At 40.9% G+C, this 26,469-nt stretch overlaps 1 protein-coding gene across 4 annotated transcripts in view; it reads right to left on the minus strand.

Annotated features, from left to right (window-relative positions):
• Kdm2a (lysine demethylase 2A) overlaps positions 1–26,469 on the minus strand; it is an 88,832-nt gene that overhangs the window by 13,169 nt on the left and 49,194 nt on the right. For all 4 annotated transcript variants that reach the window (XM_076556821.1, XM_076556830.1, XM_006980554.4 and 1 more), the window contains 6 exons: positions 26,226–26,319; positions 25,017–25,170; positions 23,683–23,798; positions 19,668–19,794; positions 17,054–17,448; positions 1,663–1,746 (listed from right to left, as the gene is read on the minus strand). In XM_076556821.1, the coding sequence (XP_076412936.1) occupies positions 1,663–1,746; positions 17,054–17,448; positions 19,668–19,794; positions 23,683–23,798; positions 25,017–25,170; positions 26,226–26,319 (970 nt within the window). The remainder of the gene's footprint in view (positions 1–1,662; positions 1,747–17,053; positions 17,449–19,667; positions 19,795–23,682; positions 23,799–25,016; positions 25,171–26,225; positions 26,320–26,469) is intronic.

The raw sequence follows: 26,469 nt of genomic DNA on the forward strand, positions 1-26,469 counted from the left end.
TTCATTTATTTATGTATCATCTATGGCTATTTCCAAATGTTACAGAACTATGACATCATGACTGTTTGCTCTATCAACCCACAGAATCTCAACATTGACAAAAGAATCTGTCAACCCCTGTCCTAATGCTCCAATACCCCTTTTAATTTAGAGAGCTGTAAGACTTGCCCCTCCCTAAAGCTTTTGGGGTTAAGTGCCTTGTACTTCAGTCACCAAAAGGCTCAAACTTCCTATAGTTCTTTCTAACTCAGAATATACTCAAACAGGATGGCAAAGTCCTGGAAGGTGAAATCAGTCTTATTAATTTATCACTCAAATGGCAGCACACAACTTGTTATACTACATCTAATAACATTTAAGTGTTAAACAAATGCCAATGTTTGTAATTTTAGCATTTGTGTTTATTTACCTTGCTAGGGACTTTTCTAAGAATAAGAACCATATCTTCTATTTTTTAATTTCTCATCATTTCTTAACAATTTTCTAACATAAAATACTCAGTCATAAGTGACTGAATTGTTTTGAGACAGTCCCTCAAAGCAAGTGGACTTCTACACTGAGAAAGAGGGATGTCTCTTTAAAGACATTATTCAACCCCAGAATTTTAGCACTCTGCCTAAACACCCCTGGAATGTTAGGACTTTGCAACTGCCAACTAGAAAACACTGAAGAGGAGCCTAATGTGGCTCCTGGTCAGACAGAATATACCGACTCTATCACAGACAGTAAGGTAAAAAAGTTATACAAGATGTAAGCTTCAAGGGCATGAAAAAATGAAAATAAAAAGATAACTGACAATTTATTAGCTGATGGAAATTCTTTTTACTCTTAGCTGGGTATAATGGTAATCTACCTGCAATCCCAGAACATAGGCAGGCCATCAGTTCAAGGACAGCTTTGTATACTCATTTCAAAAAGAGGAGGGTGGTAACTTCTTGGGATCATGTTCTTACCATTAAAACAAAACAAAACAAAACAAACAAACAAACAAAAAAAAAACCCATTCTAGTCTGCCTGGAGGTGGTGGCACATGGATCTGTGAGTTCAAGGCCAGCCTGGTCTACAGAGAAACCCTGTCTGGAAAAAATAAAACAAACAACCTTCTAGTCTTAGATATATATGTACTGATTTAAATTAGCAAATCATATTTAGCTGAGTTTCTGGGTCAGAAAAAAGATATTTACTATGGTCAACCAATGTACATCAAAGCCTCTAAATCCGAAGAGAGAGCCAAGTACCCTGAACAGAACCAAGTAATGATTGACTGATTGATTATCAGTATTTTATTTACTTACTCATTTACTGAGACAGGGTCTTGCTATGTAACTCTGACTGACCTGGAACTTACTGAAATCTTCTTCCTCTATTTTCTGAATGTTGGGATCAAAGTAAGGCCTGCACGTACCATGCATGCCTACCAGTGTTTTGTTGTTTTTTGTGAGACAGGGTCTCAATACGTAGCTCTGGCTGTCCTAACGGCACAATGTAGACAGGTTGGCCTCAAACTCACAGAGATCCACCAGCCTCTGTGTTACCTTGCCCGACTTTTATCAAGTCACCAAACCCCATCTACCTCTAGCTGTCTTTTCTTTCCAGAACGGATGGTAATGATCAAGAGGTAATAGACTTGAGTGGCTTGAAGATCAAGCGGAAGTCTCTTACCTTATCCCTTTTTGGCCACTGCACTATAGGGACTCCAGTGAGGGCTAACTTGGGATCACTACTGGCAAGTTCCTCCAGCAAAATCTAAGGGTAAAAGAGAAGGAGAAAAAAGCTGAGTATGCTGAACACAAAAGCATTTAGATCCAGCCTTACCTCTGCCCTCTTCAGCACCATTGAGAAGAGAAGCAGGTTGGCTGCACTTCCCCTTCATACAGGCTTATTGCAAATCAAGTCAACAACAATGAAAGAGAAACCTTGGACTGCTGCTATCAAGACTTTAACCTTGGCTGGGTGTACTGCCGCATGACATTAATTCTGGGACTCAGGAAGCAGATCTACATAGCAAGTTCCAGGCCAGCCTAGGCTAGACAGTGAGGCCTTATCTCAAACAACCACCACAGACAAAGACTTCTAGCTACTATGGTGTTACAGTATTACTTGTCAAGCAGTTCTATACTTACACACTTTTCTATAGCAGCAATTATTATCAGTTTTGTCTTTAATTTGTAGATTTGGGGAAAGGAGCATCAAAAGGCTAATACTGAATTAGCCAGACAACATAACCTTAATGTCCTGGTTCAAAAGACAACTTGCTTTTTGGGTAGAAGAGGGAGCCGTACTGGTGACTGAATCCACAATCTCACACATGCACATTCTAGGCTAATGCTCAACCACTGAGCTATATCCTCAGACACAGACTTGTTCTAAGACTGATTACAGCTACATGCCCTCTGTTAACAATGTACACACACACACACACACACACACACACACACACACCACGCAAGCTGAATCTGCTTTGCATTTATTACTATTAAGGGGAAAGGAACAGTTTTAGATCAACGGTTCTTATGACTTTAATAAAGTTTGGATAGCTTAGGAATAACATGACAGTAAGAAACTGCCACTTAAGTGAATCACTGGTTGACTTTGAGACAAATCATGTCATGTCTTTGAAAGAGACTCTGAATCACAAACCCCCTAGTAGAATAAATCTCCCCTTTTGATGGCATGAACCACAAAGCAACGCTACAGCTAAAGAATGCAAGTCTAGGTTACCCTTGCCTTAAGTGCACACACAGACTGTTTCAGCAAAAACTAAACTTTGACCTAGAAGGTTCAGCATACTTGGGTCATCTTTAACAAGCATTTTCATAATCAGAACTTTTAATTGTTCTGTTTTTAATTAACTTTTAATTTCATCCTTAACCTAAGGATCATGCTCCAAATTCCAGAATTAGGGCTCAAAAAACCTGCTTATGTTCTGAAAGCTTCCTCTATTAAGATCTCTCTTTGCCAAATCTCCAGATGCCTTACACCTTCCCCCAAACCGATCTCATTTTCAGACGTTTTATTTACTTCAAGTTGCTATGGCACCCTATTCTAGAGCCTCATGTTAACGCCATACTGTGTGGGGGTGAAGAGGCAGGGTGTGGTACCACGTGGGACAAGGTTCTAGTCCCAGCTCCTAATCTCCCTAGGGTGAAAAATTCAGGTCCATTCAAAATGTGCACTGAGGAGTGCATGGCTCCCCTCCCCCACTTTGCATAGGGGAGGAGTAGGACTCTGCCCATTTCCTCTGCGGGAGAGAACTGAGCTGTCCACAAACAGGGACTTTCCACTTTCAGCAAAGCAGACTGCACAGAAAGACCTATGATTAAGAGAGTAGAAAAAGGAACTTAAGTTCACTGGAACAGCCGAATTCTACCTGCAAGACTTTTGTGGGGGGCATTGGGAAAGCTAGAGAGACAAACTGTGTGGGCTGCACTGGGTGGGGGCAGTTAACATACACACCACTCAATTACTGGGGTATGTGTGGGTGTGGAGGGAAATGCAGATTTCCTTCCCAGCTTACATTTGCTGGGGCCAAGTCCGCAATGCTTTCATTAAAAAAAAAAAAAAAAAAAAAAAAGACTCTAGCTGAAGCTCTATGAGAAACCATAAAAAAGCCACCACCCCTCGCCAGTGGGGATTTAGGATCAAGGATCGGGGGTGGGGGTGGGTGGAGTGTGGAAAGACTGTTGCCTATCTAGGTTCCAGGCATTTGGGAAAAGATTCAAACACAGGCCCACACCCCACAGAACACAGGAAGAGAAAGAAAACTGAAAGCTTCTGGTCAAGAAGTAAGTATCCCCCAAACCCAAGCAACCCAGTTCCAAAGCACATCCCACCAGCTAGAGAACAAGTGTTAACAACGGTTCAAGAAACACAAGTAACACAAGCATTGTCCTGGACTCGCCCAGCAGGCAGTTCTGCCTCTTCCAAGAGACAAAGTCTCTACAGTTACACACCCGAACCAGAAAGGGCTTGCCAACCGACCGCCTGACCTTGCATTTCTTGTTGCTCTGGAGCTGCAGAGGCTCTTGGGTGAAGTTTCCCCAGCGCCTTTGTTTTGTTTTCTGTGTTGGAAGTTGTGCGGAAGGAGTTAGCTTTTCTGCTTCTAGGAAAATCCTGATTTAGTTGAAAATCCTCAATCTCCCAGAACATGTAAGGCAGGGCAGTCCTGCTGTAACCCTTCAGGCTACACAGAGCAGCGTGCAGCACTCTGAGATCCTTCTAAAGCCCTTCAGCTCAGCCGCGGCTTCCTGTGCCTGTGAACAATGCTGCTGCGTCACCCACATGCAGCTCCCAGAAATGCTTTGCAACGGAAGATGGCAGGAGGGGGAGCTCAGCTCGAGTGAGCCAGCCAGGCAGAGGGCCTGGCCGTTCTGCTGCAGCACCCGGAGGGGGTGTGTTTGGCAGCCACTCGCCTCCTCGTGATTGGAGGAAGCACAACCGGGGAGGGAGCTTAGCCAGCCCCCGCCCCAGCTCCTTCCCTCCAACACTGCAAGAGGAGAACTCAGGGCCAGCCCCTAGAGGGCTCTTCATAGCTGACTTCAGGAGGCTCCAGTGGACCGGAAAGCTTAAACTAATGCCTGTGTACCATGGCCCCTATCTGTTCTTACAGGGGCCCAACACCATTCCCCTCAGGGTCATTTATTGTTATAACTAGAGCACTCACTGATGGTACACAGATTTCTCTCCTCTGTGGGATCCCATCAAGAGTCCAGCCTCTGAGGAATCTGGCAGCAGCTTATGATATTCCCAGCTCTTCCTGAGTCACCTCTCTGCTTCACACTTGCCCACACTCACATAGCTCCACCCCACCAGCAAGTATTTCTATCGACACCTCAGAAATACCACATTACAGGCAATACTGAGATTAAATACGTCTGTTCCCATCAACCATACACACAGTACACACCCACTTCTAGTATACTTGAACTGTATATGCAACAATCTTTTAGCACTTCCACTGTGACCAAATCAAGGTACTCAGGTGCAACTTAAGATCAGAACACTTTATCCTCTTGCATCTATACAAGGAACAGTGTCAGGAAACAGGCTTTTCCCCCAGTTGCAAGAGTTTCCTCTGTCCATCAGAATGCCTCACCCTCAAGATATCACTCCTAGGTTTCTCTTTTCTTTCAGCGTTGCCTGCCTCGTTCCCAATCCTACTGCCTCAGCTTCCCCAGTGCTGGAATTATAGGCGTGACTACCTTCTTCTTGGTATTTTCTATGAAGCAAAAGGACCTGTACCCTATTGACACTTCAATGACACCTTCTACACCGTCTAGAGGTCCTGGAGCCAGGGTGAAGCTCAACATTTGTTCACAGACTCTCACTGGGCTACAGCAGAAAGGGAAGGTTCACAGACCTACACACACACAGTCTATCAGCACGGGAGGATAAGCTAGGCAGGAAAAGAAGGCTAAGGAGCAGCCGAGTTTGGATTCAAATTTCTGTTATTCTGATATAAACAGAACAACATGTAGCTCTCACTACCATTCTTCTTTCCCCTTTAATTATATTTATTTATGTGTGCATGTGGAGGTCAGAGGACAACTTCTATCATGTGGGTCCCTGAAGGGAGGCTGTTAGGCAGGAAAGCACCATCACCATGGAGCTACCTTGTTGTCCCCTCCTCAAGAACAGTTATTTCAATCCATTTCTGGAATAGGCTTCTTAGGATCTGGGCTAGTGTCAAGAGCTGTTGTGTTTGTGAATACACCTCCCCCAAGAGTTTCTTTTTTTTTTTCTTTTAGATTTATTTATTTATTTATTTTGTATACAGTTGTTCTGCCTACATGCCAGAAAAGGGCGTCAGATCTCATTATAGATGGTTGTGAGCCACCATGTGGTTGCTAGGAATTGATCTCAGGACCTTTAGAAGGTCAGTCAGTGCTCTTACCCTCTGAGCCATCTCTCCAGCCCCTCCCTGAGACAGTTTCATTGTGTAGCCCTGGCTGTCCTGGAACTCCCTCTGTAGACCAGGCTGGCCTTGAACTCAGAGATCTGCCTGCCTATGCCTCCCAAGTGCTGGGATTTAAGGCATGCACCACCATCGCCCGGCTGTGAATATACTTTTTACCAGACAGTTTTCCTCCCTGTGTTGCCTGCTCAGGATCAGCTCCAATCCCTGGGGGCTCAAATGATCCTCCTAGATTTCACCAGTAGCTGGGATTCTGCATGTGCTTATTTTCACAGTAGCATACAGAATGAAAGAGGCACTTCTGTGCTCTTCACTGAGTTCTTCCAAGAAATGCTTGTATGGTCATCCTGACCCCGCACCTCACTTTTGAACTTCCATTTTAAGACTTACAGACCACATACATTCAGTTTATTTCATATGAAAAGTTTTTGTAACAATAATCTAGGTATTAAGATGTTTCTTAGAAAATGCTTATCTATCTATCATAAAGTAATTATAAAGTATTTTAGAAAAACATATTACTTCAAGGAAAACTGGTTAGAGCAACGTCTACGAAAAAGAGAAATGCCACTAGGAAACTCACTCCAAGTAAGTTTTCAAATTACATATAGACGGACTTAATTTCCCCCTCTCCTGTAATTAACAATAAAGAATGACCAATAAAGAATGCTTAAACTGGGCATTGTAACCCCAGCACGTTGGAAGGTGAAGCAAGATGTAGCTTCAGGACCAACTGAGGCTGCACAGGGAGTCCCTATCTCAAGGGGCCAAGGAGGAAGAACATGGCCTTTTTTTATGATACAAAAAACTTAAGACTTAAATGCAACCATATTTGACTTAAAACTGAGTTACTGAAGGCCGGGCGTTGGTGGCGCACGCCTTTAATCCCAGCACTCGGGAGGCAGAGGCAGGTGGATCTCTGTGAGTTCGAGGCCATCCTGGGCTACCAAGTGAGTTCCAAGAAAGACGCAAAGCTACACAGAGAAACCCTGTCTCGAAAAACAAAAAAAAAAAAAAAAAAAAAAAAAACTGAGTTACTGAAAACTTTCTATTATGCAGTAATGTGTGAAGTATTAAATTCTGGAGAAATGGCCGAGCAATTGAGAGCACTAAGTTTAATTAGCAGCACCACACCAGGTGGCTCACGACTATCTGTAACTCCTACTCCAGAATATATAGTGCCCTCTTCTGGCCTTAGAGGTATGGGTGATACATACATAAACACAAACACACAAGCATAAGTAAAAACAAAAGAGACAGGCATGGGGGTGCACAACTCTGATTTCAGCATTCAGAAAGCAAAGACAGGTGGATCTTTATGATCTACCTGGACAGCCTGGTCTACATAGCATGTTTCAGGACAGCTAAGGTTACATAGTGAGACCCTGTCTCAACAATCAAACAAAATAAGTAATAAAATAATCTTTAAAAAATATTAGGGACTGGGCAGGCAGTAAAGTGCCTGCTTTGCAAATATAAAGACTCAATTTCGGGTTCTAGTACCCATTTGGGGTGGCTTACTCCAGCTTCAGAGGATCTGATGCCTCTGGCTACCAAGGGCACCTGGCTTTCCTATACACATAGCCACACACATACACATACTTTAAAAAACAATCTTTGCTGGGCAGTAGTAGTGCTCACCTTTAATCCCAGCTCTCAGGAGGCAGAGGCAGGCAGATCTCTGTGAATTTGAGGCCAGCCTGGTCTACAGAGTGAGTTCCAGGTCAGCCAGGGCTACACAGAGAAACCCTGTCTCGAAAACCCAAAACAAAGGAAAACCAAAGTAGGGGGCATCTGAGGGAAAATATCTGAGGGTTGTCCTCTGGGTTTTACATGCACACACACCCTTGGCACATACATATATCTTGTTAGTGAAAACTGCAAATAAAATTTTATTGTATGGTGTTTAATTTTTAAATTTTCTTTATTTTCATTTTGTGTGTATGTACATTTTCCCTGCATGTATATATGCGTACCACTTGCATGCTTAGTAACTGAGAAAGACAGAAGCCAGTAATGGATTCCCTAGAACTAGAGTTACAGATGGTTGTAAGCTGCCCTATAGGTGCTGGTACTGGAACCAAGGTTCTCTGATAGAGCTGTCAGTGATCTTAACCACTGACTGAGCCATCTCTCAGCCCCCATAACTATTATTTCTATAGTTATTTGCCACTATAACTCTGCTTTAGTACTATCATACTCCTCAGGTGGAACCTAGTGTAAATTTTTAGATAAAAGATAAAATATTAGAATCATAAATCAGAGTAGCATGAGTCTATTGCACCACAAAGAACGTTTTCCCAATTTATAAATCAAAAGCTGTTACCATTTACAGAATGCTACTGTAATCAATTTGTTTCATCTACCAGGACAGTTTTAGCTAGGGAAATAGGAAGATTGGCACCTCCTTACTTAGAATAAACTCTCCCATCTTCCCTCAGTGTTTGCATTGGAGACAGGGTCTGCAAATGCAGACTGTATGTACTTCATAGCCTAATTTCAATGCTCACTCTACGAGTGGACTTGAAGGCCCCAGAGGCCAAAACCAGCACTGGAATAAATGAAATCCATAGATTTATAACTAGCTACCACAATGTTACCACTTATAAATTACTAACATTGAGGTTTAAATATTTTGGTGCTGATACAGAAATACATTCTCTGACACTGAGCTTCACTTCCAGTCTCTATCATTAATTTTAACAATTCCATAGAGATATTTTATAGAGAAAATAATTAGTTTTCATGTCTCTTCTAACTTAATGTCACAAAGTACGATTGGCAAGTTGATCAAAAAGCTTCGTTCATATGTGCATATGCATTGGGAATTCTTTATCAGTAAAATAGATCAAAACAGACAGAAACACAGCAATAAAATCCAGTTAAATTCTTCCAGTTGACTGTCTTCACTCTTGGATTTTCCTGTTTAAAGCAGTTTAGGATGTACTTCTCAAGAACCCTTTGCAGTGAGCAAACTTTGCTTCTAGGAATGGGCCTGTACTATACCACTGCATCATGTTCTGCCTTTTATTCAATATACATTAAGTTGCAACTCTCCTACTTTAGAAACTAAGAATAACTTACAGTAGGAGAGCTGCTTTCTATCTTTAATACATTTTCTCAAGCAGTCAAGGTAACTCACACATTTTCCAGTCTTATCAATGCTGATTCACTTTATCAGTAAGTCAATATTCTTTAATTGCTCAATTTTTCCCATGTAATCCCATTCTCATTCTATATTCTATGATCTTCTTCAACACTTTAAAACATTTTAGAATGCTCAAAGTTCTTTATCACAGCACTAAAATGGACTTTTCCTCAAGGAAAATATTTAATTATGGCAATCTCATCTCATCATTTTTCCTTTCATCTCTCCTACTCACTGTATTTCTGAGAAGCAGGTAGATTATAACATGATATAATTCCTTTCTGAAGAAAGAGTAAACTGCTTCCTTTTGTCCCCTCACTGCAACATAGCCACCAGCATCAGCGCTAAATTCTCCAGTGTCACAGAGTCTCCATCTGTGCAGTAATTTGACACCTACCCAACCTAATTGTTCTAAATGTTTTTTGTTTGCTTGTTTGTTTTTGAGACAAGGTCTCACTCCATAGCCCAGGCTGGCCTCAAAGTCAGTCCTGTTTTAGCCCTTTCTGTGAACTTGGTATTTATAGGCACAAGCTACCACCAGGCCTTTTTTTTTTTTTTTTTTTTTTTTTTGGTTTTTCGAGACAGGGTTTCTCTGTGTAGCTTTGTGCCTTTCCTGGAGCTCACTTGGTAGCCCAGGCTGGCCTCGAACTCACAGCGATCCGCCTGCCTCTGCCTCCCGAGTGCTGGGATTAAAGGCGTGCGCCACCAACGCCCGGCTTACCAGGCCTTTTTTTTAAAGGTACTTTTTTAAATTATGTGTAGGGTATATGCATGAGAGCAGGTACCTACAGAGTCCAGGCCAGAAGAGGGTACCAGATCTGCTGGAGCCAGAGTTAGAATGATCTGGAGCGAGCCAATCAACATGGGTGCTAACAACCCACTATCTGTATCCTCTTGCAGAAATGGCAAAGTGGCAAGTGCTCTTAACTGCTGGGCCACCACTCCAGTCCCTTAAAATGTCTTTAAACAACAACAACAAAGTCAGATTCTTTACTACGTAGCTCTGGCTGGACTAGAACTCTGCTATGTAGAACAGGCTAGGCTTGAACTCATAGAAATTGACCTGGCTCAATGCTTTTTTAGGTGATGCTCAGAGCTGATAGAATACAGGATCAAGCCATTTTCTTCTCTTAAATGAAACCACCAGTTTCTAAGGTCTAAATTTGCTATTTTCTGACACTGGTTTTAAGTATTTTCGATTTACTTTTTTTTTTTTTTTTTTTTTTTTTTTTTTTTTTTTTTTTTGGTGTTTTCGAGACAGGGTTTCTCTGTCTTTTTACTTTTGAAAGGGGTCCTACTGTGTTGTTGTCGAGGCTGGCCTGAAACACCTAAGGCTCAACCAATCCTTTTACTCTATCTCTTGAGAACAATCATGTCCAGCTCTGGAGGCTATGTTCTGACATCTCTAGTTAGAGGTAAACAAGAGACAGTGTGGAAGAAGTCCTGAAAGAAGAATCCAAACACTGTCAGTCTACTCAGTCATCTCATGGGCCACTAGGTTCCTCATGTTCCAACGTGTGCCATAAGGTCTTAGCCAGTGTTCACAGCTGTATTTCCCAGTGATCCTTGATAAATATAAAGAAGGTCTGTGCGTTTGTTCACATGGTTGGAGACCTTCGGGTGCCACTCCTTAACTCATTCACTTGCCTTTCTGCTGCTTCCTTTTAATTTTCTACATTCTCACCTGGCATACTACTGGACCACTATTTCCTTCATTCTCTGTACTTAAGCCAGGGGTATGTAGGAAGATTCCCAAGTTGAGGTCAGCCTGGGCTCTCCAGCAAGACTGTCTACAAACCAAACCAATTTTTCTTTATTTAGTTACTTTATTTTGTTTATTTGTTTATTTATTTATCTGCATGTATGCCTGCATGACATCACATTATAGATGGTTGTGAGCCACCACGTGGTTGCTGAGAATTGAACTCAGAACCTCTGGAAGAGCATCCAAGGCTCTTAACCACTGAGCCATCTCTCCAGCCTCATTTAGCTACTTTAAATGCTTGCTTAAGTGAATCAAGACCTTTGACCTTGAACAATAGAATGCTAGAGTATAATAGCTTTCTACAACTGGATTTAGTAAAATTAGATCTATAGACATTATTGTAGAACCAAAAAGACAGTCACTTTTTTGTTTTGTTTTGTTTTTTTTTGAGACAGGGTTTTTCTGTGTAGCCTTGGAACCTATCCTAGAACTCGCTCTATAGACCAGGCTGATCTCGACCAATCAGAGATTCAACTAACTCTACCTCCCAGTGGTAGGATTAAAGACCTGTGCCACCACCTCCAGGCCTAAGATACTCACTTTTATGAACTAGAAATACACAGGCCAAAACAATGTTATAAGACAAGCTTAGGAATCGTTTCTTTTATAAAATTTCTAAAGACAGTTATCTAAGTTAAACAAATCTCAAAAGCCACAATTTACTGTTTCCCACATGCACTTGTGATGGAAAAGTTGTATAAAATGAGGATGTTGTAGAAAACAATGATGTTATAATCAATCACCATAAAGGAAAACAAAGCTGGACTTGGTAGAACACACTTTTAATCCCAGGGCTGGTAAGTAGAGACAGGCTCTTTACGAGTTCCATGCTAACCTGGTCTGTATAGTGAGTTCTTGATCAGCTAGGGCTACACAGACCCTGCCTAAAAATATAGACAGGTAGATAAACAAACTCACCACAATGGAAAATAAAAAATCCAAATAGCCTTTGCTTACTCAAAGGTGTAAAGTGAATTGCAATCTAACTTGAGGGCCAAGAAAAGTACCGCTAAATTTCTTTTGCTATACACAAGCAATTTCAGAACTAGGACCACACCAACCTGAAAGCCCTGTCATTTTACTTTCTTATATATGAGCCACAATAGCACCTGCTTTTTCTACAACAACAAAATTTTTTCCTTCCTATTTGAAAGACAGTTTTATTCTATGGTCCAGGCCTGAAATGCATCTTGTAGCCTGAACTAGCACTAAACTTGCAGTACTCCTCTGACCTTAGCCTCCTGAATGCTTGGATTACAGGCATGTACTGGCATATCTAGCTTAAGAACAAATCTCCCCCTCCTCACCTTTGGTTTTTCAAGACAGGGTTTCTCTATGTAGCCCTGGCTGTCATCGAACTCACAGAGACCTGCCTGCTTCTGCCTCCCCAGTACTGGTATTAAAGGCATGAGACACCACCATCAGCTAGCAAATCTTTTAAAATCAAACTGTCATCACCCCTATAATTCCAACAACTAGGAGGCTTAGGTAAGAGGACTGAGAGATTAAGACAAACCTAGGCTATATATATATATAGCAAGACCCTTGAAGCACATTTTAGCCTCTGTAATTTTTTTCCCTTTTAACTAACACATTAAATGTAAGATGTAATTAAAATGTCATCTACAAAAAGAGAACATAAAACATGAGCCTCATCACAGTCTTAGGATTCTTTTCTGAGGTGGCAGAAGTTGGGGAGCACCCTAGTTAGGTGACACAGTGGTCAAGGAAAATATGAATCAAAAATCAGGGGTAGGGGGCTGGAGAGAAGGCTTAGCAGCTAAGAGCACTGACTCTTCTTCCAGAGGACCTGGGTTCAATTCCCAGTACTAGTGTGACAGCTACAGCTATCTGTAACTCCAGTTCCAGGGGATCTGGCACCCTCATGCATATATGTAGGCAAAACCACCAATGCACATACAATTTAAAAAAAAAAAAAAAAAAAAAAAAAAAAGAACTGGGGATGGAGCCAGACTTAGTGGTGCACACCTCTAGTCCTAGTTCTTGGGATGCAGAGGCCTGCAGGACAGCCAGGGCTATGTAGAGAGACTATGTAGAGGGAGGGAGGGAGGGAGAGAGGGAGAGAGGGAGGGAGGGAGGGAGGGAGGGAGGGAGGGAGGGAGGGAGGGAGATACATAGGGATGGAAAGAGATTTAATATCTATAGTAACAAAAACTGCATGATCCTGGCACAAAAACAGACCCACAGACCAATGATAAAAATCTATGCAGGTACAATCACCTAATTTTTTTTTTTTTTTTTTTTTTTTTTTTTTTTTTTTTTTTTTTTTTTTTTGGTTTTTCCGAGACAGGGTTTCTCTGTGTAGCTTTGCGCCTTTCCAGGGACTCACTTGGTAGTCCAGGCTGGCCTCGAACTCATAGAGATCCACCTGGCTCTGCCTCCCGAGTGCTGGGATTAAAGGCGTGCGCCACCACCGCCCGGCACCAATCACCTAATTTTTGATAATGATATCGAAAATATAAATTTTAAAAAAGTTTTACCAAATGATGACTGGAAAACTAGCTTAGACTCTACAGATGAATGGAACTAGGTCAGACTTTTTTACCCTGCACAAAAATCAATTCAAAATGGCTCAAAGATCTGTAACATCAAAATAGATAGAAGAAAATATTGGTAAGGGCCAATAAGATGGCTCAGTGGAACAAGAGCACCTGTTGCTAAGCCTGGAGACCTGAATTTAATGCCCGGAACTCACAAGGTGGAAAGGGAGAAGTGATTCCCACTAGTTGTCTTTAGATCTCCACATGTGTGCTGTGACACATGTGACCACATCCACAGCCATCTACCCACCCACCCACCAAATAGTATCCTTTAAAAAAAAAAAAGAACTTGGGGCTGGAGAGATGGCTCAGAGGTTAAGAGCACTGACTGCTCTTCCAGAGGTCCTGAGTTCAATTCCCAGCAACCATATGGTGGCTCACAACCATCCGTAAATCAGATCTGGTGTCCTCTTCTGGCGTGCAGTAATACATGCTATATACATAATAAATAAATAAATCTTAAAAAAAAAAAAGAATTTGTGGGTCTGGAGAGATGGAACAGAGGTTAAGAGTACTGGCTGCTCTTCCAGAGGTTCTGAGTTCAATTTCCAGCAACCACATGGTGGCTCACAACCATCTATAATGAGATCTGGTGCCTTCTTCTGGCATATAGGCATACATGTGGGTAGAACACTGCATGCATAATAAACCAACAAATAAACAGAAGCTTAGAAGCTGAGCGTAGTGTCAAATACCTTTAATTCCAGCACTTAGGAAAATGCAGAGGAAGGTGGTTATCTGTGAGTTTGAGGCCAGCCTGGTTTACATAATGAGTTCCAGGACAGAGCTACATAGAGAGCCTGCCTCAAAAAAAGTCAGCAGTGGTGGGGCGAGGTGTGGTGGGGGCAGCTGGAGCTGGTTAAATGGCTCAGTGGTTAGGACCACCTCCTGCTCTTCCAGAGGACTGCAGCATACTAGAAAACTCAGAAGCACCTGTAACTCCAGCTCCCTTTCCTCTGGCCTCAAAAGGCACACACACACGCAAACACACAAGCAAACACACAAGCAAACACACACACACACACACACACACACACACACACACACAAGTAAATTTAAAAAAATTTTTTTTTAGTAAAAAAAAATGTAACACTTCAAGATATATTCTCATGCCATTTTCTAGCCTACCTGGCATATGAATACCTTTAATCGCAACCACTCAGGAGGCAAAGGCAGGAAGGTATTTGTGAGTTTGAGGCCAGCCTGGTTTATGTAGAGAGTTCCAGGACAGCCAGGGCTACATATAAAGACCCTGTCTCAAAAAACAAAGTAAGAGCTAGAGAGACAACTCGGTGGTTAAGAGCATGTACTGCTCTTCAGAGGACCAGAGTTTAATTCTAAGCACCTTTATCAGGCAGCTCATAAACACAAAAACTCTAAGACAATCTGACACCTCTGGCCACTGCGAGCACCTGCACTCATGTGCACATAACTACACACAAATACATACATTGTTATTTATTTAAAAAAATAAAACAAAGCCAAGCAGTGGTGGCACACGCCTTTAATCCCAGAACTAGGGAGACAAAGGGAAGTGATTATAAATTCGAGGCCAGTCTGGCATACAAAGCGAGTTCCAGTACAGCCAGGGGTACACAGAGAAATCTTCAAAACAAACAAACAAACAAACAAGAAATTCAAAAAAGAAAGAAACCCAAAAAAACAAAACAAACCCACCAAAACAAAAAGATGTATTTATAGGCAAGGACTTTTTGAAGGACTCAAATAGCAAAGGAAATAATCCCACCAATTAACAAATTAGAGTTTACAAGAAATTAAAAAAGCTTCTATCACTAAAGGCAACAAGCACCTAGAATAAAAAGGCAGCTTACATAATGGGAAATTCACTCATCAAATGGGGGATTAATACAGAAATCAAACCCCCAAAGAATAAATCTCCTAATTGATAAATGGGTTAAAGAACTGAATAGTTTTCAAAAGAAATACAAATGGCCGGGTATGGTGATGCACGTCTTTAATCCCAGCATTTGGGAGGCAGAGGCAGGAAGATTTCTGTGAGTTGAGGCCAGTCTGGTCTACATAGAGAGTTCCAGGAAGCGTTAACTACATAAAGAGACCCAGTCACAAAAAAACAAAGAACAAAACAAAACAAAAAGATGTACAAATGTTCAATGAAAATCTGAAAAGGTATCCAAATTCTTAGTCATCAATACAAAGTAAATTAAAGCTGCTGTGAGATTTTTATCTCACTCTAGTCAAAATAGCTTTAATAAAACAAACAAACAAAAAATCCCAAGAGAACAACAACAACAACAACAAAAAACACCCAATGACTGGAGCTGAGAGCAGAAAAGTGCCTATCATGAATTCAATCCCCATTTCACAGCCACACATGTGCACCCTCCTACAATAATCATCATCCAAAAAACAAAACCAAAAACCAACAAAACAAAACAAAAAACCAATGACAATAAATGCTAGTGAGGACCAGTGGAAAAAGGAAATCTTATATGTTTTTGGTGGGACTGTAAATTGGCACAGCTACTGTGGAAGTCAGTATGGGAGTTCCTTTAAAACTAAAAATAAAGGTACTATATAACCCAGCTATATCACTGGGTATATACCTGAAAGACTCCAAGTCACCATATCACAGATACCTGGATATACATTTTTATTATGGGACTATTCACAATAGCTAAGAAATGGAACCAGCTTAGAGGCCTGTATCAAGAGATAAATGGATAATGAAAATGTGACACACAATTACACAACGAAGTTTTATCCAGCTGTAATGAAAAATAAAATCATGGCATTTCAGGAAAATGGATGGAACTGTAGAATATCATGTGGAATCTATATGTGTGTGGGGAAAGATGGGGTAGAAAGGGAACCATGAGAGGGGAGGAAAAGAGAAGGGGAAAAACACAGGGTAATGAAACATATGCGACAAGAGAGCAGAGAGGGACTATCTGGGGCAGGAAGGAAAACACAGGGTATGGTTGAGAAGGAGGCATCAGCTTCTGGCCAGTTCTCCTGTCTGCCTGCCATTTCACCATAGCAATGTATGAGTACAGACAGGCTCAGGGATTGAACCAAGGTCCTCATGCTTGTGCTGCAGCAAGAGAATTTACCTGTTGTACCATCTCCTCAGGTCCCTAAGACCTCAAGTTCATTATTGTGGGAGCTGGAATCCCTTTACCATGCAGGTCCCAGGAATTATACTCAAGTCGTCAGGTCTACTCACTAAGCCATATCACCTGGCCCTCCACACTTTCTCTATTTTGGTGGTAAGCTCCAAGATTTCTTTTTTTCTTTTCTTTTTTTTTTGAGACAGGATTTCTCTGTGTAGTTTTGGTGCCTGTCCTGGAGCTCGCTCTGTAGACCAGGCTGGCCTTGAACTCACAGAGATCTGCCTGCCTCTGCCTCCCAAGTGCTGGGATTAAAGGTGTGCACCACTGCCACTGCCGCCGCAGGCGCCGCCGGGCTAAACTTCAAGTTTGTATCACTAAGTTTAAGTCAACACTGAAGACACAAAGGTTTCCATTTTCAAAACCATGACCTAATGTTACTCTAGAAATTAAAACATTGAGCAGCACTAACACAGGCACATATTAACTTCCCTGTTCTTAAGGTATCCTTAAGCCTAGCACTTTCTCCCTCCAAATCTAGAAACATCTCTCCTAGACAGGTCAACAGCTGCTTACCTTTACGTCAGCAATCAGAGCATCTTCGTCTTCTATCCCTGTGGGGACACACTTCTTGTGCAGTGGCAGTGACTCTAACTTATCTACAAGACAGCGAAGACCTTCAAGCTCAAAGTGGGTCAGATGGACTTGCCTATCCTTTCTAGGGCTACACTGGGGATCCCAAACTTGGCCATTGTGGGATCCCCGGCTAGAGTCTGAGGATGAGTCTCCAGACAAAGTTTTCTTCAGACTTGGAAGACTTCGGCAGGTTTTGCCTAGTCCATCATAATCCAGGTTGACTCCATTAGCAACAGGACTGGTAAGCACAGATCGCTTACTGTTCAAGCGTCGGGCTTCTCTGTCCACCCCTTCCTCGTCACCATTTCCAGACTCCAACTCATTTAATTCCATATCTACCAATGCAAAGGAAATAAATGCCAGTTGGCTAGTTGATTAACAAGAGAAATAATACAGTATACCCAAAGTTATAAAGGACAAGGCCAATACTAAAAACCATAATTACAAATAGAAAAGACCCTGTAGTAGCTGAGTGGTAATGCATGCCTTTATTCCTAGCATACTAGGGAGCAGAGGCAGGAGGATCTCTGTGAGTTCCAGGCTACCCTGGTCTACATAGTGAATCCCAGGGCAGTTAGAGAGAGACCGTGCCTCAAATATACAAAACAAAATGAAAATAAAAATGGATATTGAGGGGGCTGGAGAGATGGCTCAGCGGTTAAGAGTACCAACTGCTCTTCCAGAGGTCCTGAGTTCAATTCCCAGCACCCACATGGTGGCTCACAACCATCTGTAATGAGATCTGGCGCCCTCTTCTGTATACATAATGAATAAACAAAACAAAAAAAATGGATATTGAAACTACCATATCATGGCTAGAGAGATGACTCAGTAATGAAGAGAATTGGCTGCTATTGCAAAAGATCCAGGTGGATTCTCAGTACCCACATGATGGTTCGTAACTATCTAGAATGCTAGTTCCAAGGGCTCTGATACCCTCTTCTGACCACTGCAAGCACCAATCACATATGTGATACAAATACATACATATGCTCACACAATAAAACAAATCTAATAATTTTTTTTTTTTTTAAAAAGAGAAAAAGTTAAAGCACAGAGGTTAAAAACAAAGATACTAGAGTCTGATTAGTCTAGTCCAAGGTATGGCTATGCCATTTAATAACTATAGGATCATAAAAAGTATAAAAATCTTGAGAGTTAAAATTCTCATTTATGCTGGGGGGTGGTACACACATTTAGTCCCAGCACTTGGGAGGCAGAGGCAGGCTTTGAGTTTGAGGTCAGCCTGATCTACAGAGTTCCATGACAGCCAGGCCTACACAGAGAAACCAATGTCTCAAAATAAAACAAAATCAAACCAAATCCCAAAACAAACAAACAACACTCTCCAAATTCCTATTTGTAAAATCAGGCTGATTATACCTGCCACACAGGCATATAGTTATATTACACACATATATACCATATATAATAAGAATTTAAACTATATAAATGACTTAAGAATAGACTGTGACCATCTGTATAATAAAACATATTTATCTGGTCAAAAGGTTGAGTTTTCAACCCTAAATGGGACATTTCTATATCACCTCTCCAAAAGAATACAATGGCTTGAGGAAGGGACAGTGTGTTATTCAACGCTATATTCTAGGAATGACATGGAATCTTGAGCTGTCAGTGGCTGTGATTATTTATAATGCACAATAACCATACAAGATTGAGACATCAACTTCCATCATGGAGAGGAGGGGATCACAAAGCCCCAACCCTTCCACAAGATCTACACAGTCAAGTATTGCTAAGGGCTCATAAGCCCCTCTCCTCCCTGAAGATCTTTTGGCAGTTCATGGTTGTGAGGGGAAGGAGAAAAATTTTCTTTACTAGTGTAGCCATTGATTGCCCATGTATCTGTAAATATCCTTCACACAGGCTTCTACAGTAAATCTAATTATATTTATTAGTTGATAACCACCCCTAGAGGGGCTGGAGAGACAGCTCAGCTGCTAAAAGCACTGGTAGTTCTTCCAGAGGACCTGGGCTCAATATCCACATGGCAGCTCACATATGTCTGAAACTCCAGTTCTAAGGTTCCAACACTTAACGTAGACATACATGCAGGCAAAACACCAGTGCACATAAAATAAAAATTATATTCTCTTAAAAAGAAAAAGAACCCCCCCCTTTAAACAATTAAAGTAGAAGGAGACTAGCTAGAAAGAGGAAAGAGTCCTGTAGGTAGGGGAGATGAGACATGAGGGTAATGGGAGACAACACATGCATGAAAATATCATAATAAAACCCGTATGTATAACTAATATATGCTAATAAAAAACAAAAACAGATAATGTATCACTTATCTTGAGGAAATGAATATACCAACCCAGTCAGAGTATTTCATTCAGTAATATCATTTCATTCAGCCTGGAAATTCATATTTAGTTGTGTATTGAGTGTTCAGGTGCAGTAAACCAATTTGGAGTTTTCACATACACAAGTACAAAAGCCAAAAACCTCCAAACTTAACTACTACTAAGTGACAATGTACTTTTCAGCTCAAGTATGTCTTGAAAGTTCATGGAGTCAGAACACTTACCCATGCTAAGGGATTCTTTTTGAAATTCCTTAGTTAGGTGGGATCGGTTGGTTATGCAGTATACGTATCGCTCCAACACATACCAACACATTTCGTAGTAAAATGGGTAACGGAATTTATTTGGAACCTATACAGGAAAAGAATCATGAGAAAACAAGGCAAAGACAATTTACAAGGTAAGACAATAAGAAAGACAATCTCAATCACTGCAATAATTATTAACGCAGGAAAAATTGTCATTCAATCTATAAATTTAAGCTGTCATCTGAAGCAAGAACTTAATTTGTCATTTTTGAGAATGTTGACCTTAGAAATAGGCAAGACAGTTTGTATCTGCAACCCCAGTCCTCAAAAGGCTGAGTTCAAGGCAGGCCAGAACTACACAGTGAGACTCTGTCAAAAAAAAGAAAAAGAGATTGTTTGTGTGTGTGTGTGTGTGTGTGTGTGTGTGTGTGTGTGTGTGTGTGTACACGTACATGTGTACAGTGAGACTGTCAAAAAAGAAGAAAAAGAGGTAGGGTGTGTGTGTATGTTTGTGTGTAAACAAAAGCAATGACTGAGACTGTTTGCCTAGCATACATAAAGGCCTGGGTTGGAATTATAGGACTGCAAAAAACTAGGTACCATGATATATACTTGTATTCTCACCACTTTGGAGGTAGAGGCAGGAGGATCAGAAATTAAAAGCCAGCCTGGGCTACATAAAACACTATCTCAAAACCTGACATCAAACAAAAACAAAAACACAATAAAAAAAGAGGAAGAAAACGTTGTTTTTCAGCTTAAGGTTTGATTACAGGGATGTTGCAATAAGACACAATAACTAGGTGTAGGGCACACACATATGTGATTTCTGCCCTCAGGAGGTAAGAGGCAAACAAAAAAGGAGAAAGGTGGAGGAGAATGAAGAGAGAGTAAAAGGTGCTATATATTTGCAAAATTAGAGATCTGTGCCTTTAATCCTAGCACTCACTAGACACAGGCAGGCCAGCCTGATCCACACAGTGAGTTCCAGGGCTACATATAGAGATCTTGTCTCAAAAAACAAAATGCAACCGGGCGGTGTTGGTGCACATCTTTAATCCCAGCACTCAGGAGGCAGAGGCAGGCAGATCTCTGTGAGTTCGAGGCCAGCCTGGTCTACAGAACGAGTTCAGGACAGGCTCCAAAGCTACACAGAGAAACCCTGTCTCGAAAAACAATACAAAACAAACAAACAAACAAAAAACTGCCTTAGAGTATAAAGGCATCCAAGCATTCTTGCTTGGCTCTGTTTTTTTTTTCCTGAATCTGAAGAACACAGGACAAAGAATCTAATGAAAGCTAGATAGGAGATAAAGTTACATGCTTATAGTAAGACATTCATTATATGCATGCAAGTATAATTTTAAATTTATTCTCAAGCTGTATGCTCTTTAGAAGACAAGATTGAGGGCTGGAGAGATGGCACAGCAATTAAGAGCACTGGCTGCTCTTCCAGAGGACCCAGGTTCTATACCCAGCACCCACATGGCATCTCACAGCTGTCTGTAACTCTAGTTCCAGGGGATCTGCCATTCTCACACACACATATATATGTAGGACAAACATCAATGCACATTAAAAAATAAATAAATAAACTTAAGGGGGAGCAGGAAAGAAGTAGACTGAGACTGTTCAACATCCACTCTCAGTTTCCCTGTCTTGTGCTTTGTAGTACACTCACCTCTCAGACTAATAATTTGTGTGGTTTTATCAGTCATTTTTACAGCATTAATCTTCTTTTCATTCAGAGCATTTTAAAAATTATTTCAGAAATATAAAGAATGCCCCTTAGGTATAGGATTGCCAAGGGAAAGGTGAATTAAAATTACCATAAATCAATGAACAGGGAAGATGAGTGCCAGGTACCATTCTAAATATATCTGGTACCTTCTGGTGCATGTTTAATCCCAGTACTCAGGAGGCAGAGGCAGACAGTCTCTGTGAATTTGAGCCAGCCTGCTCTACACAGTGAGTTCCAGAACAGCCAGAGCTACATACTGAGACCCAAAGCAAGTTCCAGGACAGCCAGGGATACAGAGAGAAGTCCTGCCTCAAAATAAGTAAGTTAGTTAGTTATCCAGGACAGCCAGGGATACAGAGAGAAGTCCTGCCTCTAAATAAATAAAATAAAATAAAGCCAGATGTGGTGGCCATGCCTTTAACTCCAGCATTTGGGAGGTAGAAACAGGCAGATCTCTGTGAGTTCAAGGCCAGTCTGGTTTACAGAGCTAGTTCTAGGACAGCTAGAACTGGGTTTTTTGTTTATTTGGTGTTGGTTTTGTTTTTTGTTTTGTTTTTTTCAAGACAGGGTTTCTCTGTGTAGCCTTGGCTGTCTTGGAACTAGATTTGTAGACCAGACTGGATATACAAAGAAACCCTGTCTCGAAAAAACAAACAAAAAATTAAATTAAAATATCAATATATATCTCCCACCCTCTTTATAGAGAGGCTGTAATTCAAGGCCAAATAGCCCGCCCCTGACCGCCCTCATGTCCTACTGTCTTCAATTGAAAATGAAAAGGGAATCCTTTTCTTTCTTTCTCTTTTGTTTTTTCTTTTTTCGAGACAGGGTTTCTCTGTGTAGCTCTGCACCTTTCCTGGAACTCGCTTTGGAGACCAGGCTGGCCTCGAAATCACAAAGATCCGCCTGCCTCTGCCTCCCGAGTGCTGGGATTAAAGGTGTGTGCTACCACGGCCCAGCAAAGGGAACCCTTTTCAAAACCTTTCATCAGATCACAGGTATTACTATGAAATAAGGAAATCACTTTATGACCATTAGACAAGAGGCATACAACCAATGAAACATATAACTAGACCCAAACCTGGATCTCTTATGTGATTATGGCTTTAACCAGAAGATTCTTCTCTCTCACTTAAAAACCGATTTGTTTCTGGCAAAACAGAGTAGGGAGCTAAGAACTAACAGGTATTGGGTCTCCTTAAACTAAATATAACACGCTATGCTTCTCTGTTAGCCTTTGAAGCATATTCATACTTTTTGGGAAAGGTCTTGAGTATATAAGTATAAATATTATATACACACACACAAGTATAAATTCTAAAATTCTCAATAAATTTGATGACAGCTGACTAATTACTGACACTTATGGAGAGGGAAGGGCCCAATAAGATGACCTTTACCAGCGTGTGTGTGTGTGTGTGTGTGTGTGTGTGTGTGTAGGGGGGGGGGGCTTTTGAGATAAGGTTTCTCTGTAGCTTTGGAGCCTGTCCTAAAACTCATTTTGTAGACCAGGTTGGCCTCAAACTCACAGAGATCCACTGTCTCATTCTCCCGAGTGCTGGGATTAAAGGTGTATGCCACCACGGCCTGGTTTAAAATTTAATTTTTAAAAGATGTTTACACTTTCAAAACTGGGAAAGGGAAAGCAGGGAGAACTGGTAATAAGAATAAAGATAGAAAAACTCAAAGTTGTGAAATTAGAAGGAATTATTTCCATTCCACAAACTATTCATGACACGAAAATGAAAAACATGGCTCAAAAGATTATACAAATATCCATATGAAGAACTTCAGGCTTAAAAGTCCCCCCAAAATAAGAGTCTAGTAAATTTTTTTGTTATGACCTCAAAATATGTGGAAACTGCTTTTTAATGCAAAGAAAATCTGAAAAGTTGACAAATTATCTATGAATCCCTTTCTGATTCATTTACTGTATTGGGAAAGAAGATGGCAGTATATGCAAATGAAGTTTAGAAGGCAACATGTAGGTTCTGTCCTTACACCAGGTGTGTTCTGGGCTTGAATTTTTGTTATCAAGCTTAGTAGTGAGTATCTTTACCTGAATCTCTTTAAACTTGTCTTTTTCTTTGATAACATGGTCTTGCTACATAGTTCAAGCTGGCCTCAAACTCACAATCTTCCTGTCCCTGAGTGCTACAAAGATTAGAGGCATGTGTTACCAAGCTCACCTAATATCTGTCTTAAATGGGGAAACTTCTTCACATATTATTGTTACAGAAAATTACTCACCCGTGTCCGGTCTTCAATGCTATATATCTTTAATTGCATGGGGATGTTGAAGCTGTGCAAAAAATTGCCTCCAAACACTAATGTGTCTGTAGGAGTATACACAGCGTGAATCCAACCTGGAAGACAGGAAATGGAAGCAGGACTGAATGCACATACTGCAATATATATCTAAGGAAAAGGTTTTATTTACTTATTTTAAAGTCAGGGTCTTAAATGCTGCTCATGCTAGTCTCAAACACATGCAAATAGCTAGGCCTAAGGTGTGTGACCCCACACTCAGCATAAGATGTGTACGCTTTTTTTTTTTTTTTGCTAGAGATACAACACAGGGTATTATTATTATTTTTTGTTTTGTTTTTTGTTTTTTTGTTTTTCGAGACAGGGTTTCTCTGTGTAGCTTTGTGCCTTTTCCTGGAACTCACTTGGTAGCCCAGGCTGCCCTTGAACTCACAGAAACCCACCTGCCTCTGCCTCCCGAGTGCTGGGATTAAAGGCGTGCGCCACCACCGCCCGGCAACACAGGGTATTATGCATGCTAAGCAAGTACTCTACCATCAAGTTACTTCCTCAGTGCAATAACCTTTTAATAAATGCTGCTACCATTTATTAAAGCATCAACTATGCACCAGCTCTGTCTAAGACAGTCTATTACTATTCTCATGTAGTCTTCTCAACAAAAAAACAGACTTAAGTATTTGGTAGAAATAGTATTGAGCAGACAACTAGATAGCCAGAAGTCTCAGACCAGGGACACCAAAATTTGTACTCTTTATATGCATTTATTTTAGAATTAATGATTCAATATCACTGATTCAACAAACACTCCCCATGCAGGTAGGGAAAGGTGGCTCTTCACTAGAGAGGATAAATCACATATAAAGATTATGAATTACTGGGCTTAATGTGTAGTCCAAACATGTTTATCTTTTGAGAAGCTACCACTGGCAATACTAATACATTGTGTCAGAATTAAAGCAGTGCTATGTTTAATGTTTTTTGTTTTAAAATACACATTCTCTGCATTGTACTCCATAAAAACAGAAAAACACACCATTGCTTGCTGCATGCACACGTATGTGTTACTGGGGCTTGAATTCAGAACCTTGTGCATACTCAATTTTCTTTTCTTTTTTGTTTTTCGAGACAGGTAGCTTTGTGCCTGTCCTGGAACTCGCTTTGGAGACCAGGCTGGCCTCAAACAGAGATCCGCCTGCCTCTGCCTCCCAAGTGCTGGGATTAAAGGCATGCGCCACCAGCGCCCGGCACTCAATTTTCTTTAAGAGAACAAAGGAGCTAAGTGCTAGAAAGCAACATACTTTCCCCACTTTGCTTACCTGAGGGAATGACGAAGGTATAGCCCTGCTTGAGCTCAATTCGTTGGCAATCTGACACCCGGTCACCCAGAAAGATGTCTCCCTGTTTCCCTGACAGCAGCCAATTCTCGTACAGCTCCAGGTTGTGGGCTGTAGGGGGGATGAGCCAGAAGACCTGTGAGTTAAAAAACTTCAGTCTGTTAACAGCCATTGACATGATCCAGTCGTCTCCCTCAACTGATACAGGTACAAAGATGACTGGAAAGTAGAAGACTAGAGACTTGACTATCTGATAAGTCAGGACCTAAACAAACAGATCTGGTCTGACAGCATTTGGATTTCCTGGGACTATGGCTGTAGAAGAACCCAGAACCCATTTAGAACACTAAGAGAAAAGGGGCCTTGTGATTATTACCTGGGCAGTTTCTTAAAAACTTTGATTAGAGGCTTAAGCAGACCCATTATTTAGGTTAATAAAAAAATTAATAACCCTAAGAGACTGGCCTGAGGCTGCCCTGTCCCAAGGTAGTAACTAAGATCAATAGGACAAAACTTACAATCCATCTATATAGATGTAAATAAACAAAGAGACCCAGATATCCTAGGTTAAGTTCTTATGTAATTGTTATCATCCCAGTTCTGCTTCTGCTAATAGATGTAGTCACTCCAAGTAGAAGACTAATACTACAAACCTCTGCTATTAACTCTAGATTTCAATTCTGAAATAATGTTTAGAAAAACTTGTGAGAAGATGGAATAAATTTTATTATTATTGAGATATAACTATTTATGACTGAAAGTGACCTTTTCAAACCCACAAAAAAAGGCTTAATGTTTGCTTTGGTCACATTTCAGACCAATATCTCTAGACAGGGAGAGCTGGCTGAATCCTAATTTGCTGGATTTTTTTGTCAATACATCTAAAATTTCTTCTAGGTACAAAAATGATATTGTCCTCCAAGAATTACCTTTTCAATTTCACCTGGAGAATTCTGCTTTGCAGTCTAGAAATAGCATTACTGAGATTTCCCAAGTACTGGGCAAATATTGGTGGAATGACACTCGCCTACATAAATAAAACTCCAATGGACTAGCCACCAAAAGCAACTGAATCTACAATTCTCTTCAAATATGAATGGGGGATATTTCCTAATAGACCAGTTTCAAGATTATATTAAGCATGTAAGTCATATAATCTGCTTTTAATTCCAATCCCAACCATGACAGTACCTTTCCACCTTGGTGGATGTGATACCAAACAGAAGTACCACCAAAGTCCACGTGGAAGTCAGTATAGCAGCCTCGAACACTCATTAGACAGTACCTGACCCAAAGAGAAGCACCAGCATTACTATTCTGATAAAGAGAAACTACCCACCAAAATGACATTCTCCTCCCTACTGAACTCTCTCTACTTTGCATCTCATAAACTCCTAGTAGGTTTTCTTTCTTTTCTTTTTTAAGGTCTCACTAT

This window comes from Peromyscus maniculatus, chromosome 1 (assembly GCF_049852395.1).
Source record: "Peromyscus maniculatus bairdii isolate BWxNUB_F1_BW_parent chromosome 1, HU_Pman_BW_mat_3.1, whole genome shotgun sequence".
Taxonomy (NCBI): Eukaryota; Metazoa; Chordata; class Mammalia; order Rodentia; family Cricetidae; genus Peromyscus; species Peromyscus maniculatus.